Source organism: Fukomys damarensis, unplaced genomic scaffold (genome assembly GCF_012274545.1).
Source record: "Fukomys damarensis isolate Sample0158 unplaced genomic scaffold, DMR_v1.0_HiC HiC_scaffold_5, whole genome shotgun sequence".
Taxonomy (NCBI): domain Eukaryota; kingdom Metazoa; phylum Chordata; class Mammalia; order Rodentia; family Bathyergidae; genus Fukomys; species Fukomys damarensis.
In genome coordinates this window covers 57,952,047-57,971,737 of record NW_022900917.1, presented here as the reverse complement: position 1 = coordinate 57,971,737, position 19,691 = coordinate 57,952,047, and the positions used below count along the sequence as shown (strand labels likewise).

At 36.3% G+C, this 19,691-nt stretch overlaps 1 protein-coding gene across 1 annotated transcript in view; it reads right to left on the bottom strand.

The window, feature by feature from the left end:
• The window catches only part of Pxdnl (peroxidasin like), a 442,040-nt gene that overhangs the window by 154,536 nt on the left and 267,813 nt on the right, over positions 1-19,691 (bottom strand). The window contains 1 exon segment of the mRNA XM_033759138.1: positions 2,317-2,388. Within this exon segment, the coding sequence (XP_033615029.1) occupies positions 2,317-2,388 (72 nt within the window).

Genomic DNA, 19,691 nt, shown 5'->3' with positions numbered 1-19,691 from the left:
GGGGAAAGGAATTGAAGAGATGGGAGTGAAATGGAAAAAAAAAAGAATCAAGATAATATACACAGGCAATAATTCCATATGATGAATGCTATCATTTTGTATATCCTAAATGTATAAACAAAATTACACTTGATCTTAGCCAAAAGGCCGAGAAGTGATTGTATCAAAAAAATTAATTTTAAAAAGAAAATGTATTTTCTTTTAGCAAAAAAATATTTTAGGCAGCCAAATTTATAATACTGATACTTAGAAAAGAAATATAATCATAGCACATTTCTGGAATCTGCAATATATTAGTTAAAATTCTCCATGGCATTTAATATACATATATATATTATGTATTATATATATATTACACATATATAATATATGTAAGACATATAATGTGTATATATTAATATTTAAATATAATTTAAGGGCAAGATTAGAAAATTTAGTTATAGTTGCAGATAGAATAAACCTATTAAACCTCTAAATACTGTAAAGATATTAATGTATTTAACAGAACACAGATATAAAAAGGGAAGAAGAAAAGAAAAATATGGGATTGGGTAATTTCAAAATTTTTAAAGAAGAATTAAGAGAAGATATGAAATAAATGTAATAAAAATTACAAGGTCAATTATATATCAATGGCTGAAAATTAATATAGTTATTGTATGTAGGGACACTATAAGTAAGGTAAATCATTATCTTCCAGATTGGAAATCAATTAATGCAATCTATAATTTAAAAATACAAAACATAATCTTGGGTCTTTGGAAGAGGTTCTGATCTAGTGAGCTTTCCCTTATTAAGCTCTTTTTCTCTATGTAATTTGTATCATGCACCTTCAATGTTAGGTTAGAATACATATGTGTCTATTTAAATAGGAGAAAGGAAACAAAAGCTAAAATCTTTCTTTTTGCTCACTTTGGGGCATTCATGAATCACAAGATAAGGAGGCTCTGCTAAGTGGATGGAAAGAAGTGTTTTCTGTAAGGAAGAAGCCTGCAATTGCTGCTGTAGGATGGTCAGGGCTTTCACAGTTCCTTAGGTGTGAGGAACTTTCCTTGCATGTTTGTGATTTTCAGTGCTGCTGTTTGGTGAGAATGACAGCAGCTTCATGGATAACAGACAAAAGGAGGTTGTCCAAGTGTCAACAGTGTGTCACTGTTCAAGTACTTAAGTTTCATTGAAGTGTAGCATCATTGTCAAAGGACAAACACCATGGTAGAGAGTACAATTCCTTTCCCAGAGTGAGTACAGCTGTGTGATGACACCCAGGCAGAGTAGAAGAAACCCAACATTTCTGGGACCACAGAAGCTCCCTCTGCCTGTTTCCAAAGTCTTCCTAAGCACCAATGTTGACCTCACTTGAATTGTAAATACTATGTATATTCCTGCTACTTGTATTTCAATTTATTTTAAGAATCAGCTGGAACCATGTAATTTTCAGTGTTTGGATTATTTTATTCAGAAAATTTTTCTGATTATATGCAAGTCATTACATGGCATTCCATTTTATGAATATATGACATTTTTATCTATTTTCATTGTTATGCATTTAGATTCATATCTGATGTGGACCTATCAGAAAAAAAATGCTGCTGTAAATATTTGAGAACATGTCTTTGGGTACATAAATGTGTACATTCCTGTCATGTCTATTAGTTCATCTTCTCTTGCTGAAACAAATATATATGAGACAATATACTAATAAAGAATAAACGTTTAAACAAATAGAAGTGTATATGGTTCATGGTTTTAGATGCTAGGAAGTTCAACAGCAGGGAACCAGCATCTGCTGACCATCAGAAAAGGCCTTGCTCTGCATCGTAATAAGGTGGAGAGCATAGTGATGAAATTACAGGAGTCACTATTATAATGCCACTATTACTGGGGAGGGTTACCCTTATGAATTTATCTGATCTTAATTAATTCCAAAAGTCCCCACACTCAAATACCACTAACATATAAAATTTGAGGATTGAATTTGCAATGCATGAAGTTTTGTCACAGGCATTTGAACCACCAAAAGGAAATGGAGATGCTCGGTCACAAGTCGCTGGAGATGTGCACGTTCAGTTGTAGCAGTTTCAGCCTAAGCTTTCCAACTAATTCAAACTCATTTGTGAAATGTTTGTTCATCTCTTATGCCCTAGTTTTAATTGAGTGATTATTTTCTCCATTGATTTCAAACTATAGGTTGCATTGTAACAGCTACATTATAACATAAAGGTGCAGCAAAATATCTGATCCACAGAGCAGTCTGATGTGTTCCAAAGCAGAACACTCAAAGCAGAACCAAAGAACACCAAAAGGTTCCATACTCACAGTCGTTCTAATTTCTGAAGTTCACCAAAAGTCTCTGACTGTAGTGTTTCTAGTTGATTAGAATGAATATACCTGGAAAACAGGAAGTTGAGTTGGTTATTCTTTGTGCTGCTGAGTAAAATAAAATGTTTGAGGAATTAGCAATAGCTTTAGCTGAAATAGTGAATTTTGCTGGCTCCATCCATCACACATCAGATATAAAAACTGAGAGCTCAGAGATGTTTTAATCTCTTCTGCTTCTCACAGCCCTGGGTCTAAAAACCTGATGCACAAAAAGGGACCCTAATCCCATCCACAACAGGTCATGATACACTTCCTTCTCAGGTGATGTCCTATGTAGAAAGATGTAAAATAGTCTGTGAAGTCACTTTTCTACTCCTCAAAATTTAAAGTGAAGCTACAGTTATAGCTAAATTGTAAATACTGTAAAACACATTAGCATTGCCTGGCACCTGAGGAGCTTGGCCATCACTCTCCGGTGGGCATGCCCCTTTGACCTGGAGCCACCACTAAGGCACCACTAGGGGAGTGATTGTGTCTGTAAAACACATTAGCATTGCCTGGCACCTGAGGAGCTTGGCCATCACTCTCCGGTGGGCATACCCCTTTGACCTGGAGCCACCGCTAAGGCACCACTAGGGGAGTGATTGTGCCCTGTCCCCTGTGAACAAGAGAACAAAGGCCTCTCTGAGACTCCTAGATGAAAATTGAAGCCCACTGGAAAAGTGAAGAAAATCTGCCATACAGGCACACCAGACCACCATAGTGGTAAGTTGGAGGGACAAGCACACCATATTGGAACCTGGTCTAACTTCAGGGGAAAGACAGTTGGAACATGCAGTAGAACCTTGTGGAGTTCAACCCAGCAGGAGAGCAGAAATCTCAATTTGGGACTTGCAGCCAGAAATCAGCCTGAACCTCAGGGGACAGCTGCTGGCTTGCTGAGACTAATCCTGCCCACACTGTCTATTGTGTCAACAGAGGCATACCCTGAAGAAGGCCCTCTATTTCTATTGGTACTTTTTAATTTTTCACTAATCTTTAATTATTTAAAATATTTTATCTGTCTTTTTCTTTTCTCAATTTCTTGTTCCTTTTTTAAATCATCTTTTTCTTTTCTGTTCTCTCCCCCCACCTTGATCTCCATCATTCTCCCTTTTCTGTTCTTGTTCCTATCCTAATTTGAATTTACTTTCATTCTTTTCACTTTCTTCTCTTTTTCCTTCTCTCAGTTGCCATTAGATTTAACAGAAAGTGATTACAGTCTCTAGCCTCCCTATTGCTGTTAGTTTTTTCTGTTCCTGGGAATATTTTGTTCTATCTTCTCATCTCTTCAACAGCTTCCTAGAGTTTATGTGATCTTCCTTTGTCCTCTGACTTCACTTCTAACCTTTCTCTATCCTATCTATTCCTCCCTCCAGAACTCCTTTTAAATTTCCATCCTGAAGAGTAAAGTTGCTATATTGAAGAGTTTGTTCATTATAAACATATATGGGGCTGGTTCTCAATTTTTATTTCATTCACATGGTTAAAGGTGATAGATTAATAACTATCACAAATTGTCATTTTCTAAGCTGTGCTTGATGATATTGTGTTGCTGATGGTATCACTTGGGCTATGGTGTTGTGATTGATCTAATCAGTTTTCCGCCCTGGAATAATGAAAATGAGTTTGCCTCAGAGATATTAGAGACAGAAAAACTAAAGACCTTGGGGGAATGAGGTGAAGAAGTCTGACTGTCAAACATCTGTACACCCTGAGCTGTTAACACAGGAAGTAAAAAAAATAAATAAATAAAAAATAAATGAGGCTCTGGATAAATTCAAAACAGGAATTATTTTCCATGACAAAGAATACTTGAGTAATTTCATTAACACCAAACCAGCACTCCAAACAGTTCTAAACAATATCCTGGAAAAAGAAAACCAAGACCACAACTCCATAAGGGCCAACAGAGCAAAAACACAGGCAAGGCAATAAGTTAAAGGGAGTTGGGGAAAAATAAAAAAACATAAAAGAAACAACAGAAAAATAACTTGACAATGAAAAGTCAATACATAACAGTTATATCCATCAATATTAATGGCCTAAATTCACCAACCAAACAGCCTGGCAGAATGGATTAAAAAGCAAAATACAACAATATGCTGTATACAAGAAACCCACTTAATACACACACACACACACACACACACAGAAATCATAGACTGAGAGCAAAAGGATGGAAAACAGTTCTCCATGCAACAGGAGCCCAGAAAAAAGTGGGTTTAACTACTTTATTTGCAGACAGAAGAGATTTCAAACCAAAACTAATTAAAAGAGTCAAAGAAGTCCACTACATCCTAGAAAAAGGGAAAAATACAAGAGGAAGAAATGACAATCATAAATATATATGCTCCAAATACTAGTGCCCCCAACTATACAAAACAAATATTAATGGATAAGAAAAATGAAATAAGCACTAATACAATTGTAGTGGGGGACCTCAATATTCCACTGACACAAATAGACAGATCATCTAGGCAAAAAATCAACAATAAAATAACAGAACTGAACCAAGTCTCAGGACAAACGGACTTTGTGGAAGTCTACAGAGTATTCCACTCCACAAAATCAAAATATACATTCTTTTTAGCTGCACATGGGTCTTTCACCAAAATAGACCACATGCTAGCTCATAGAACATGATCAAGTAAATGCAAAGGAATTGAAGTTATCCCCTGTATATTATCAGAACATAGTGTAATTAAACTGGAGATGAATAACCTAAGAAACTGCAAGAACTTCACAAACACATGGAAATTAAATAATACCCTGAAGAACAACCACTGGGTCACAGAGGAAATTAAAGAACAAATTAGTTTCTACAATTAAATGATAATGTCAATACAACATACAGGAATCTATGGGGCATAATGAAAGTAGTTCTATGAGGGAAATTCATAGCAGTGAATGCCCATACTAGAAAAACAGAGTGAGCTCAAATAAATAACCTAATGCTTAATCTTAAGCTCCTAGAAAAAAAAGAGCAAGACAAACTGAAAGTCATACAAGGGAGGAAATTATAAAGATCAGAGCAAAAAAAATCATTGAATCAAAGAGTTGGTTTTTCAAAAGAATAAATAAAATTGATAAACCCTTAGTCAACCTTATCAAAAAAAGGAAACAAAGGGCTTAAATTCTTGCAATTAGGAATGAAAAAGGTGAAATCACAACAGATCTACCAGAAATCCAGAGGATCATCAGTACCTACTTGGAAAACATGTACTCTAATAAAATGGAAAATACAGAAGAAATGGACAGATTCCTAGAAACATACAAACTTCCAAAGTTGAATGGAGAACATATAAAAAGTCTAAGCACCCCAATTACAATCAGTGAAATTGAAATGTAATTAAAACATTATCAACAAAGAAAATAGCAGGCCCTGATGGCTTCACTGCTGAATTCTTCAAAACCTTTATAGAAGAAATATTGCCACTACTCTTTAAACTCTTTAATGACATTGAAAGGGAAACAATGCTTCCAAATTGCTTCCTCCAAGTAAGTGTTACTTTGATTCCAAAACCAGGGAAAGACCCAACCAAAAAAGAGAACTACAGGCCAATCTCCCTAAAGAATATAGATGGAAAAAAACTCAATAATATAATGGCAAACAGAATACAGAAGATCATCAACATTACATGCTGACCAAGTCAGTTTTATCCCAGGGATGCAAGGATGGTTAAACATACATAAACCAATAAATGTAATACACTATATTAACAGAATTAAGAACAAAAACCATACAATCATCTCGATAGATGCAGGAAAAGCACTCAACAAAATTCAACACCCATTCATGATAAAAACTCTGCAGAAAATTGGAATAGATAGTCTTTGTCTCAACCTCACAAAGGCTATCTATGAAAAACCAACAGCCAATATCATTCTACCTGTCAAAACCAAAAACCTTCACAGTAAAATCAGGAATAAGACAAGGATGTCCACCATCACCATTCCTGTTCAATATAGTTCTAGAAACATTAGCCACAGAAATTAGATGAGAGAAAGAAATAAAAGCAATAAAGACATTGTCATAGGAGAAGACTTTATGAACAAATACTCCACATCATGAGTACTTGCCAAAGAATAAACAACTGAGAGCACATTGTATTAAAAAGTTTTTGCAGGATGGGGATTTAGCTCAGTGATGCCACCATCTGCCTCACAAGCACAGGGTCTTAAATTTGATCCCTGGTATCAAAAAATAAAATAAAAAACAAGAAACAAAAAAAGTTAAAAAGATTCTGCAGTGCAAGAGAAATCACCAATAGAGCTAAGAGACAACCTACAATGTGGGAAAAAACTTTTACCACCTACTCCTCAGACAAAGGACTAGAATATAAAAAGAACTCAAAAAAATCAGACCCTCCCCCCAATACAAAGACCTGATTCAAAAATGGACATTTGAAATGAACAGACATTACTCAGACAAAAAAATAAAAGCAGAAAATAAATATGACAAAATGTTCAATATCACTGGTCATTTGAGAAATGCAGATGAAAACAACACTGAGATTCCACTTTACCCCAGAAAGAATGGCTGCTATCAAGGAATCAATCAATAACAAATGCTGGTGGGTGTGTGGCTAGAAAGGAACCCTTCCCCATTGTTAGTGGTAGTACAGACTGTGGAAATCAATATGGAGATACCTCAAAGAACTAGGATTAGAGGTTCCATTTGACCCATATATCCCTCTGCTGGGTATGTTTCCAAAAGAATTTTAAAAATCATACCAAAGTGATATACATGCACCCATGTTTATAGCAGCAAAGAAAAAAACATGAAAAAATGAAAGAAAATGGAAATAAAGTATTTGTAAATAGGAGGGGAGGAGGGGGTGAAAAGAGGACAGGGATAAGGGGGAAAAGTGAGAACTAAGTCCTGTCCTGTAAAGGTACAAGATACCAATGACAAATGTAACTGTACTGTATAACTAAAATGTACCAATAAACTCAATGAGGAAAAAAAAACTTGTAAACATCCCAAATGCCCATCAACTGGAGACTGGATAAAGAAGATGTGGTTTTTCTATAAAATGGAGTACTACTCAGCCATAAAGAATGAGAAACTAGAAATACTTATAGAGAAATGTATGCACATTGAGGCTATCCTCTTAAGCAAAATAAAAATGACACACTTGAGTAAATACAGAATAGTTTCTCTGGTGTGAAAAACTAAAAGTTTAAATAGGTTCAAATGGAATAATTTGGAGTATGAAATAGGAAGAAAATGGCTAAAGGGGAAGTGGGAACAAGAAGGGAAAGAAAATAAGGGAAATGGGTGAAGGGGTTGAAGGGAGGGCAGTGATATGGAGAAAAAACAAGAACCAAGATATACCATGTAAAGGTACAAGAGCCCAGTGATAAATGCAAGTACTGTTTGCTTTAAATGTGCCAATAAACTTAATGTGGAAAAAAGTGACTACATATTTCATTAGTATTTCAAAGTAGGGAGAATTTTCCTCCCTGGATAATGCAAAATGGCATGTTTGATGCAAGAGATTAAGACATTATGAGTTTCTTAACAATAGGGGCCATTTCCGAGACGTGTGTAATTAGGCAATTTTGTTGTAGACACATTAGCACAAAGGTAGATCGTCTAGGCCAATCGCCCAATGTAGCCTCCTAATGCAAATGTGAAAGGGATGAGGCTGTTGCCAGCATAACAAGGTAGACTATTTTAGAATATACATTTTTATAAGTGGAAAGAGAATACTCTAAAATAACCACATGTATGGTAAACACATAAACCAACATTGCATTAATTTGTTATCCTTATCAAATACCATGTACTCATGTACTTCACATAATTATATGTGCTACACTTCCATAGGTGCAGTAGGTTTATACGAGCATCATTACTACACTGCGCTACATTACAACAGCTGCAACATTACTAGTGACAGGAATGTATCAGCTCCACTATAGATTTATGGGGCTATTGTTTTATGTACGATCCATCACTGACAGAAATGATGTTAGGCAACACTCAATTGTATTTTAAATTAATTAATTATAACACCAGAAGAGGGTAAATCTATATAACCTATGCAAAACGAGGCATTTTCAGTCCTCCATATACCAGCTACACAACTGACCCACGAGATTTTCATGAAGTTGCTATTTCAGAAGTGTTCTCATAAAGTCTGTGCAACCAAAGACAAAAAGTTTGCATGTCCCTAAGATATGCTGTGATGCAATGGAGAAATATACTTCCAAACAAAGTGCACAGAAGAACTTTGAAAAGCAGATCTTGCTAATAAGCAGCAGGATCCATGGATAAGGATACAGCCTCCCCCAAGAAATTTAAATGTATACCCTGAACCTAGCTTCCAGTCTCAGCTTTTCAAATCATCTCAGTGAAACCAATAGCCATATACAATAGTCTGCCATAACTCCCCTGTGGAAAGCACTGGAACACAAAGTACCCATGCAAAGGAACCAGCCGAGTTTCATTCTGAACTGAGGAGAGCATGATGGTCCTCATGGGAGACACAGTATACAGCACTTGGCTTTAGCTTTGGCAGGTTAACTGTCTTGGAGTAAGGGCACACAGATAAAAGAAGTTTTATAGCTGTCTGTGTGTCTACAACATATTGATCTAGTCATGATTAGAAATACTTTTGGAGAAAATAAAAAGGTTTAAAGAAAAAAAGAATATTTCTATTTCATTCCTAGGGCTTCTTCTTATGAAATCAGTATGATAGGAAGATTAATTCAGGTAATATGAAAAAAATACTAATTACAATAGAATAAAAAGGATGATGATTTCAAACTATCTTCAGTCAGATCCCCCAAATCAGTATGCACCCTCTTGCCCTCTGAATGTTATCATCCTAACCAGTGATAACATGTTTTCTTCCCAAAGGTCTTATTCATTACAAGAGCTACAATAGTGGCACTGTTGCCTTAGTAATTGCCTTACTTTATGCATAAAATAATTTTCTTTATTACTCTGAAATACACATCCTCGTGTATTCATGTGCACATGCGTGCACACACACACACACACACAAACACACACACACACATACACACACTACCCTACATACAAAACTACTACTTTTCTTATTAGTCTGGAACTTACTGAAGAAGTTAAGGCCTAAGAGGTTCAAGTTATAGGAGAGGGGCTCCAAGGCAGTCCATGGTGTAGATCAAAGGGGACAGAGAAAACGAAAGTTTTGTAACTGCAGTGAAGAATGATTTGGAGAGAGGTCTATGGTCAAATTTCTCTTTCTGAGTCAAATACAGGGCATCATTGGCTTTCAACCTCTGTGTACGATACATGCTTGACAATGTACAGTACTAATAGACATTCTATGAGGAATCTGAATAGGTACTGATAAGGGCTTCAAATTTAGCATGAAGTAAATTATTATTTGCTTATTGTTCTAAGTGTTTAAATACATTTGATCATTTTTAAATCTGAGGAAAGCTCTATGAATACTACCATTGTGAAGAAGTGGTATAGTGAGATTAACTTACTCAGTTTTATACATTTTGTGAGTGCTGGAAGTACCTAGATCCAGTTTCTGCAGAAATTTCGCTTAACACCTGGGCAAAACATCCTCTCTTCCCAGAAAGAGAACAGCCTCATAGTCTAGCTGACATGCAAGGCATGCATACATGACCTCTTCAAACCTGATCTCAGGATCCCAGGAGAAAAGCCTTTCTCAGGTACAAAAACAGAGCCTCCACAGGGAGAGGTTAAGTGCTCAAGGCCATAGGGTTAATCAATGGGAAAGCCAGCCATAAGCCCCTCAGAGCTCCTGCTCTCAAGCACTACTGAAAGCTGCTTCACAGTTTGTCTACATTAGTGCTTTCTCTTTTTTAAAAAATGGCATTCGCACCTGGAAGAAAACACTACATTCTAGTCTTTGAATAACCTAACAGGCCACAAGAACAAAAGTCACAATCTGTCTCTTTTAACCAACCAATAGCTAATCCAGAAGATTTTAAATGAGTATTCTAGAATAGAAGTTAGCCAGGCATTTGATTTTCCACTATTTTATTTATTAAACTTCTTTTGAGCAATGTCTTCATTAAAATTTTATCCATAAAAAATTTGAGTTTAGTATAAACACTTTCAATTGGCATTAACTAATTGGCATTCCTACTACCACTAATCCAAGTGTGTACTCCATAGTTTGCATAGGTGTTGAGCTTATTACAACTAGAATGAAGACAGCTTTTAGTTAGGAGACTATCTGATATGTCCAGCCAACTAAAATCAGGGCACAGAAGCAAGTTAAGGGTGGTTAAAAATAGTGTGTAATAGTTTATCCACTATCACAGGTGCTGTGATGTTAAAGGTGAATCATACAACTATATCTTAATATCAGTAGAATTTGTGATTTGTATTCCACAGTAGTTAAAAGTCATTGACAAATATTGCTTTTTACATTTAACTATTTTACTGGTAGCACTTTATATTTAGAAATACATAAGAAATGCATGACCTCTTCTCCAGAAATGCATGACCCACTGAGTACCTACTAATCACAGTGGTATTTTTATTCCCCATTCCAACAATTTTTCCTTAGAAAAATACCCCCCTCCCCATTCTACATTCACCTAGAGAAGCCCTGTAGTTTGCATGCTTTCTGCTGGACTTAATCAAATACTCAGAAGGATAATCAAGTGGTATTTGAATTCACTACTAATGAATGTGAAAAATGCAGAAAAGAGTAGATTTTGTTCCTTGCAGGGAAATAAGACAACCTAGAGAGTTACATTTTATTATAGTACAGGTGTCTTTAAAAAGCATTTTGCCTGTAAGATTTGACAAATTTCCTAACAGATTTTTTTTTCAAAATTTGTTTTTAACTTTTAAATCAAACCAAAACAGTAAGATGCTTTAAGTTAGGTGTGTTTGATTTATGTGATGACTTTATCCCAGTCAAATAAAGAAGGGTTTGGCTTTGATTTCTACTCTCTTTTGAGCCTTAATAATACAGCTCATCTACCCTCTATTACAAACCTGGGTTTTTGCAAGATAGTTGACAATCCTGACATTTTTGGACATCTATTACAGGTGGATAAATATGAATGATTGTTTGAAAGGATTTTAAGTCTATTTCAATTTCTTTGAAAAATGTAGACATAAAATGGATTGCTAGCTCTTTCTTCAGATACAGAAGGCAAGAAGTTATCACCATTGTTACTTTATGTTTACTAATGCACAACCTACCTAGTGAATTCATCTACACTTATAGTTTTAATTAGTATCTCTGTACAGAGGGCTTACAGAGCTAAGTTATATCTTGCCTCTAAAGATCTAGATTTGTGTACCCAAAAACTTCTTAAATATTATCCATATATCTCAAAGGTACCTCAAACTCAACATGTCTGAAATCCATTCTATCATGGTCCTCCACTACACGTGCTCCTTTCCGCTGCTGCCATCTCCATTAATAGTACCAGTTCGTGTACATTTGTGCAACTCAGAAAACTAGTGTTGGTTTCATCTTTTCCCTCACTCCCTGGATCCTATCTGTGTTAGTTCTATGTCATCTCTGGGACAAAATACCTGTGGCAATCAACTTATTGCCTCAATGCACCCTTCAAAAGCATTCCCCCAATGACCTATTATTTCCTTCAGGTGGGCTGCACCTCCTGGAGTTGCTACCACTTCCCAATAGTGCCATCAGCTAGGGATCAAGCTTTCAACACACCAGCTTTGGGGGACATTTAGGATGGAAACCACAATGCTACCTAACTCTCATTTCTTTTGATTTTGCCTCCTTAATGTCTCTTGCATCCTAGGTTTTTCGTCCACTATTTCCATGTTAGAGTTAACCATGCCCTCAAGCACTGTGATGCAGGAACTGTGCAACTGCTCCATCTACATTGATCTGCTCCTTCATAAGATTTCATAAGACCTTTAAATAGCTTTCATTTTTTTTTTCTTTTTTGTACCTGGGATCAAATTCGGAATTGCACTCACAAGGGAGCTGGTGGAACCACTGAGCTAAATCCCCACCCCATAGTTTTCAATTTTTTAAGTATAAAGACAGAATTCCTTAACAGAAGCCAAATCCCTATCTGGTCTCTTCAGAAAATGTTTTCCCCCTCCCTTTTCCCTGTCCTCCTTCCTCTTCTCCACTCCAGCTCGCTGGCTTTTGCTCTTACCATGCTCTTGCCCACGTGGTTCTTTGCACACTTGCATTCTCAGGCCTGGGAACCATTCTCACCTCATTTTGCCTCTTGAACTCTTATTACGTTTGGATCTTCACAATGCTGTCTCTTCCAGAAAGTCTTCCCTAAGCTCTCTGTCAAGTCTCTTTTTATTGGCTCTTACAGCATTGCAGTGTTGCAGTTTCATATTTGTTTCAGTGATTACTTGATCCATGTCTGTCTTCCCTAACTGGATTCTAAGGTGTATGACGACGGAAACCATATTGAGTTTAAACTAATTTCCATATCCCATTTCCTAGCATAGGGCTTGAAAGATGGAATTCAATATAGATTTGATCACTGAAAGAATGAATGCCTAGCTGCTATTTTTTCATAAGCATTTCCTTTGCACACACGAGGCTAAGATATTGAACTCACAGCATAATCTATAATATAAAACATATGATGAGAGTTTGAATCCTAATTAAAGTTTTTGCAATTGATATTGGTTTAACATTCTACAAAGGCATCACATTTCCTTGGCAAAGAAGCATGCCAAACTTCGACACAAGGCTGACTTTTGTGAAATCTGTAATAGTGTGTGCTGAGATTTAATCTCACTGAAATTTATGAAATCTTCAGGAATTGATGAACCTAGAGGACACCTAGCATATTCTCCCTACGCCTTCTCAAGAAAACCCATCTTACTCTAAAGGGATGTTTTAGAACCACATATGTAAGCATTGATGATTTTCTTGTCAGATCTTTACTTGAATAAATGTTTAGCTACACAGCCACGCTCAGATATCAGGCCACCAAAATGACAAAAATCTTCCTAAGCTCTCTCAAATATGCAGAGGAAGAATATGTGGCCAGAGAATGACAACAAAAATAAAAGAGTGAGAATGATTCTCAGGGTGAGAAGTCACCAGTATTGATTTAGCTTTCAGCATGAACTCACTGAGCCACATAAAAAACAAATCCACTGTGCCGTACAATCACCTTGGCAACCTCACTCTAATGTGAGAGCAGAGATAGAGAGAACACTGTATTTATCTGTATCTAACTGAACAATCAAGAAAGAATATAAATTCAATGTTCCAACCTCTTTGCAAAATGCAGCAATTTTTATTTCCTCCAAAGCCTTGAGATCACACACACACAAAAATGTACACCAGGTATTAGGAAATTGCACACAAGTGTGTGTGAATCTGTGTGTATTTGTCTGTGTGAATCTGTGCCTGATGTGCCTGTAAAACAAAAGTGAAGCACGTCTGAATCTGAAGCATGCATCTAAGGTTTGAAATAAGAAGACCTCACCAATTCTAGCACATGAGCTAGATTTCAGAGAGGAACTAGGGGGCAACTGGTGTGGAAATCTCTATGACTGGCCTCTGTATCTGCCAGAGCAATTCCATATGCTAGATGCATCATTAGGACTACAACTTTCCACAGACATCAGATGAGATTAAAATATGCATTTTACAGCTCTATTGCAAATAGCAAGTAAGAATGATCTACTAGACCAAATTATTCATACAGTTGAGAAATTAATTAAGCATCTGAATTGAGATCTTTATTTCAGACACAATAAAATTTTAACAGATTTTAAAGGAAAGTTTGGCTGAACTACCATAGTACATTAGGTTCAAGAAAATAGCTTTCTCGAAACTGATTTGCATATAACTGAAGTCAATAATAGTGTATTCTAAAATTTATCCTCAAAGGATTGTATTCCAAGAGTTAAAGCCAATAAAAAACCATATTACAGAGTTTCACTCATGAAGTTATTTCAGTCATAATTAGAGAAGTTATGGGGAAAAGTCATGCTTTAAAAACAGCTTCAATATAGTCTGATTGCTATGAAAAGTTTTTCAATCTCTTAGTTCCCTCTTCTTTTTTCCCCTAAACAAATAGCTATAAGTGATCCACCTAAATCCCATCTCTTCCTTCTGGTTTAATTATATTGCCTTACCTGATAGATCTTCCTGAAAAATATACCTACTATGGCAGCCCCCTTTATAAGGATCAGTTAATATCTTCCCACTATTTTTAGCTGGCATCCGAGTGTTCCCAATATTTACTGTCAGCCTATAGATTCCATCCTTGTTTATGAGTCTAATTATCTTCTCACCAAATTTTCCATCTCTAAATTTAGTCTGTTTTTTCATAGTGTCTAATAGTCAAACCATTTTCTTACCTGTTTAGGTTCAAACAGTACTTTCAAATAGTACATTTTTCTATGCTTGAGTTAGATTGCTCATGTCAGAAGTGACTTCACTCATCTGTGATCCTTCAGTATATTAAAACGTTAATAAGCATTTAGTGAGTGCTTAGCAAGTCTAAGGCAAGAGCCTTGACCTTCTCAGAGATTAGTCAGGTAACAGGTGAAAGACAAGAAATCAATGACCACAGTGCAGCAGGATATGCATCACGATAATGGTATTCAAGAGATACCAGGAGCATGCTGAGGATCTAAATCACATTTAAAGATAAAGAAATGTTGCTTAAAAAAAAAAATGATTCTTTAGGTAATTTTACAGACAAACTCTACTTACCTAGCTGCAGAAGAGAAAAGGCAGCATAGGAAGGGGGATGATAAATACACTTGAAGCACAGAGGCATGAAAACACATGATTAATTTACAGAACAGTAAGTAGCTGCCAGGACAGAAGCATGAGTGCCTGCAGAGCTTTGGGAAGATAAAGCTAGGCAGAACCCACATCACACATTTTCTAGGTATTCAACTTGGAAGTTTGACCCTTACCATAAAGATATCTGGACATGTTACAAGATTCAAAGAAAAGGAATTTCTCGGTGAATTTTTTATCTTATAAATATTGCCAGCAGAACCTAACAACAGATTTGGAAGTTAGCTAGAGAGAGAGTAAAGCTATAGCAATGAATTTCAGCTCAGGAAGATTTTGCCCTTCTGGGGAATATTTGACAATTCCTGGAGACATTTGTGTTTGTCACAACTGTGGTGGTGTTACATCCTCCAGTGAGCAGAGGACAGAGATACTTTTAGCTCAAAGACCTGCAATGCACAGGCCAGCCCTGCAACATTACCAAGCCCAAAATGTCAACAGTGCTGAAGCTGAGAAATACTTCGACAGAGCCTGGTTTATTTTTTAAACAAAGATTGGTAGTTATAACGCTGCTGTATGGAAGGTAGATTGAAGGCTGCAAAAGTGGAAGAGAGATTACAGAGCTCAGGAAAACAAAATAGTAGAAAACATTTAGAGATGTGCCAAGAGAAAGGGGAAAGAATTAGTAGAAGAAAACTGAGGAAGGCCCTCAGAGGAACAAAGATTTGGATGGTATTGAAACTATTCTTGGGAAAATGTCACAATAAAAAGTAATTAAGATGTATGTATCAACTCCCCACAAGGAATGTAAACACTATGTACTTCAAATGATCTGAAAAAGAGGAAGTAAAGAGTATCGCAGAGAAATGTGCAGAAATGAATGATGAGGGAAGTGGATACCACTTCATCACCATCCCTTAGTCACAAGGAAAATCTGTGTGATGTTCCTTAGAACTTGCTCTCAATTTTCTCCTTAAAGTCAAAGGCAAAGCCAATTATGAAATGCAAGCAAAATATGTGAAATAAGTCCATGGGAAGACATTTTAAATTGTCACTAGAGCAAGAAGAAACATCAGTGCATTTTTATCACCAGTGCTAAAGAGAACATTCCATTTTTAGTCTGCTCCTTCACTTTTCAACAGTATTTGACCTAGTTAGTAACAATCATCTCCTCATAATACTTTCTTCATTGGCTTCCACACTCTTTTAGATCATGTACTACTTTAACAGTCTTTTCTTCTGTGATCTCTTTGCCACTTCCTTCTGTTTTACCCAACATATTATGCTGGAATGCAGGGCTGGGTCCCAAGTTCTCTTTTCTACCCACACCCAACACCATCCGGTATTGAGGCTTTGAACACTTACAGATGCCAATAACACCCATAGTACATGACTAGCCCAGTCCCTTGTCTCGTGTTCTGAGCCCTCACTGCCTGCTCCTCATCCTTCTTGGCTATATTTTAGACACTGCAGACTTATCATACACAAATCTGTAATCCTGATTTTTCCTCTGTGTGACACATTTTACCCACAGTCTCTCCAGTTCTGCTGATGACTGCATTTCCTTTTAAATGCTTAGCCAAGAACTTTGACAAGATCCTTGACTTCTTTCTTTCTCCAACATCCCATATTCACATGGTTAGCTTCAAAAGAGAGCCAGAATCTGCACCCATCCAACTCCTGCACCGGTATCTGCCGAGGCAGAGGCAGTACCATCTCCCCATCTCTAGTCTACCTTACCAGAAAACACCCTAACTACTCTCCTGCCCACATCTCTGCCAGGATGTAGACATGTACCTCCATTTCTATCATCTATTTATCTATTTCTTTCTCTCTTTCTCTCTCTCTATACATAGATGATAGATAGATAGATAGATAGAGATATATCAGCCTCAGTATGTCATAGACATACATAATTTCATTCAATGTGCTTATTTATTTATTTATTTTAATTTTTATTGAGTTTATTGGTACAGTCTAGGTATACAATACAATTATATTAATTATTGGGATCCTGTACCTTTACACGACAGGTCTTGATTCTCATTTTTTCCCCTTGTCTCTGCCCTCCCTTCACCCTCTCCTCACTTCCCCATTTACAAACACTTTATTTCCATTTTGTCATTTTCTCATATTTTTTCTTCTCCCTTATTACCTTTCCCCCACCCTTCCCACTTTCCCTATACCTTTAGCCATTTTCTTCCTATTTCACATTATTAATTATCTCATTAGGATCTTGTGTACTATTTTTGTTCTTCACACCAGAGAATCTACTCAGTATTTCAGTTAAAGAAATCTCTATATGAACATTAAAAATAGGGAATTCTAAAATAAAACTAAAAAGGAAAGTAAAAGAGAAAAGGCAATGATGCAAAATTAAAATAATCCTTAATTCTGAAGATGAAAATGGTCCTTGAACATATTTAAGTTGCTTCTTGCTCTTATAGTCTTATATTTTTTTTTCATTATTTAGAGAATAGTTTTTAGTTTTGATAATCAAACCCACGTAGATATGACCTTACATATTTAATACAGTGCATTACCCCTATAGAAATGGAAAAAAAATTAACATTGCTAGACCAATATGGCTGTTAATTTCTGTACAATGCCAACTCAACACAGTAAATTGGGATAACTTTTTCCAAAGTCAACAGTCGATGTGCTTATTTATTAACTTTAATGCATGACTTCCCTGCTGGTGTGTAATCTTCTCATTAGCAGTGTCCTTAAATGTTTAGTTTAGTGTTACAACCCAGCTCCTAAAAGAGTTTGGCATCCAGAAAGCATTCATACAAACTCATGGGAAAATATGCAAAAAATAGCAATATTCTCTATAGTGCAAGACTATTGGACAATCACAGGTAATGACCAAGAAAACTTTAGCAGAGTTTCAGAAATGTAGACAACAATGCCACCCAGGAAGAGGAAGAGAACTGTTGCTCTAAAGAGAGAGGAACACACTTGAAAGAGCCATCACAGTGAGGAGGAGAGAGAGCTCTTATCCTTCCATCTTCACTGCTGAGCCGTAGTCATGTTTTGGCTTGTGCTTTCATTGACCCCTTAGCAGCAATCATCTCACCGAGGAAAATGTTTCTACTAGCTTGAGAATACTTACATTTCCTCCTACCTAAGAAAAACTGTCTAAATTATTTGAGGATCTCGCTGATATTTAAGATTAATTTATTGTGATTCAAAACAGTGCAGTTATATGTGGTTTTCTCCAACACAATGAAATAGAGTAGAAATAAATACAAACTGATATTGATTCATATTTAATTAATATTTGAATGTGAAGCATAAGAAGAGCATTGAATAGTACATAGGGCATAAAAGGGAAAGTAATTTTGTGTCACTTGATATAGAGGATTTATTTTAGGATCCCTGCAGATACTATAATGCATAGATGCACAGATCCCTTCTATAAATAGTGTTCTATTTGCATGATACTATAATGCATAGATGCACAGATCCCTTCTATAAATAGTGTCCTATTTGCATGTAATATATACATCTCCCTGTAGACATTACATAATTTCTAGATTACTTGTAATACTCAATGAAGAGTGAAACTACATAAATGATTGCTGTACTGTATTACTTAGAGAATGATGACAAGAAAACAAGTATGCGTTTGTCCAGTAAAGATATTTGTCTCTCATGTTATTGACTTGTAGTTGATTTCAAAGATGTGTATCCTATGGAAACAGAAGGATGACTGTATAAGATACTGTGTTAGTTTTCCATTACTTTAACTAAATACCCAAAATAACTTTAAATGAGACAAGGTTTGTTTTATATTACAACTCTGGGGGTTATAGCCACTAGTCAGTTGCCATTTTGCTTTTGGGCCAGGGGCAAAGCAGCACATAAGAGACCAACATCTCACAATCTCCACTGAAAGCGTGCTCCCAATTACCCAAAATTCTCCACTAGACCTCACCTTCTAACAGTTTTTACCACTTTCTAGTAACACCAACATAAGACCAAGCATTTGACACATTGGACTTTAGAGGACATTCCAATTCTAATCTATAGCAGCTATATGTAGAAAGAATTAGATGTGGAATCAGTGGAAAGATTTAAGATAAAACAGAATTGTCCCATTGAGGAACTCTGAAATATGACATAAGGAAGCAGAGATTTGGTGGTTGATCAGAAATTTTTTATACTTTTGAACTTGAGATCCCAGCATTTGGGTAGATTCAAAGACTTATTAATAAGATAGCCTTGCCTTCCCCCACTGGCAGCCACCATTGCTCCAGCACCAGGAGGGCTGCCTGGGCACCCCTGAACACCCGCCCCGTGCATAATCTCAGACCTCCTGATTGAGCCAGTCTTTGGACCCACTCTGCAGAGGCAGAAGTGTTCATAGAGGGTATTTTTCTGAGGTCCCAACATTGAATATCTTTAAATAAAGGGCACAGGAAACCTGTACTAGAATGGTGTGGAGTTCAGAAGGTTGGGGAACTCAGTCTAGGCCTTGAAGCCCAATGTCTGAGTCATGGGGTTCATGCTAATAAAAAAAAAAAGATGCTAATAAAAAAATGGTGCCAGGTACCACAACAGCAACAGAATTTTGCTGTTTTCTGGGTATTACTCTTCTCTCTTTTTTTTGTTTTTTTTTTT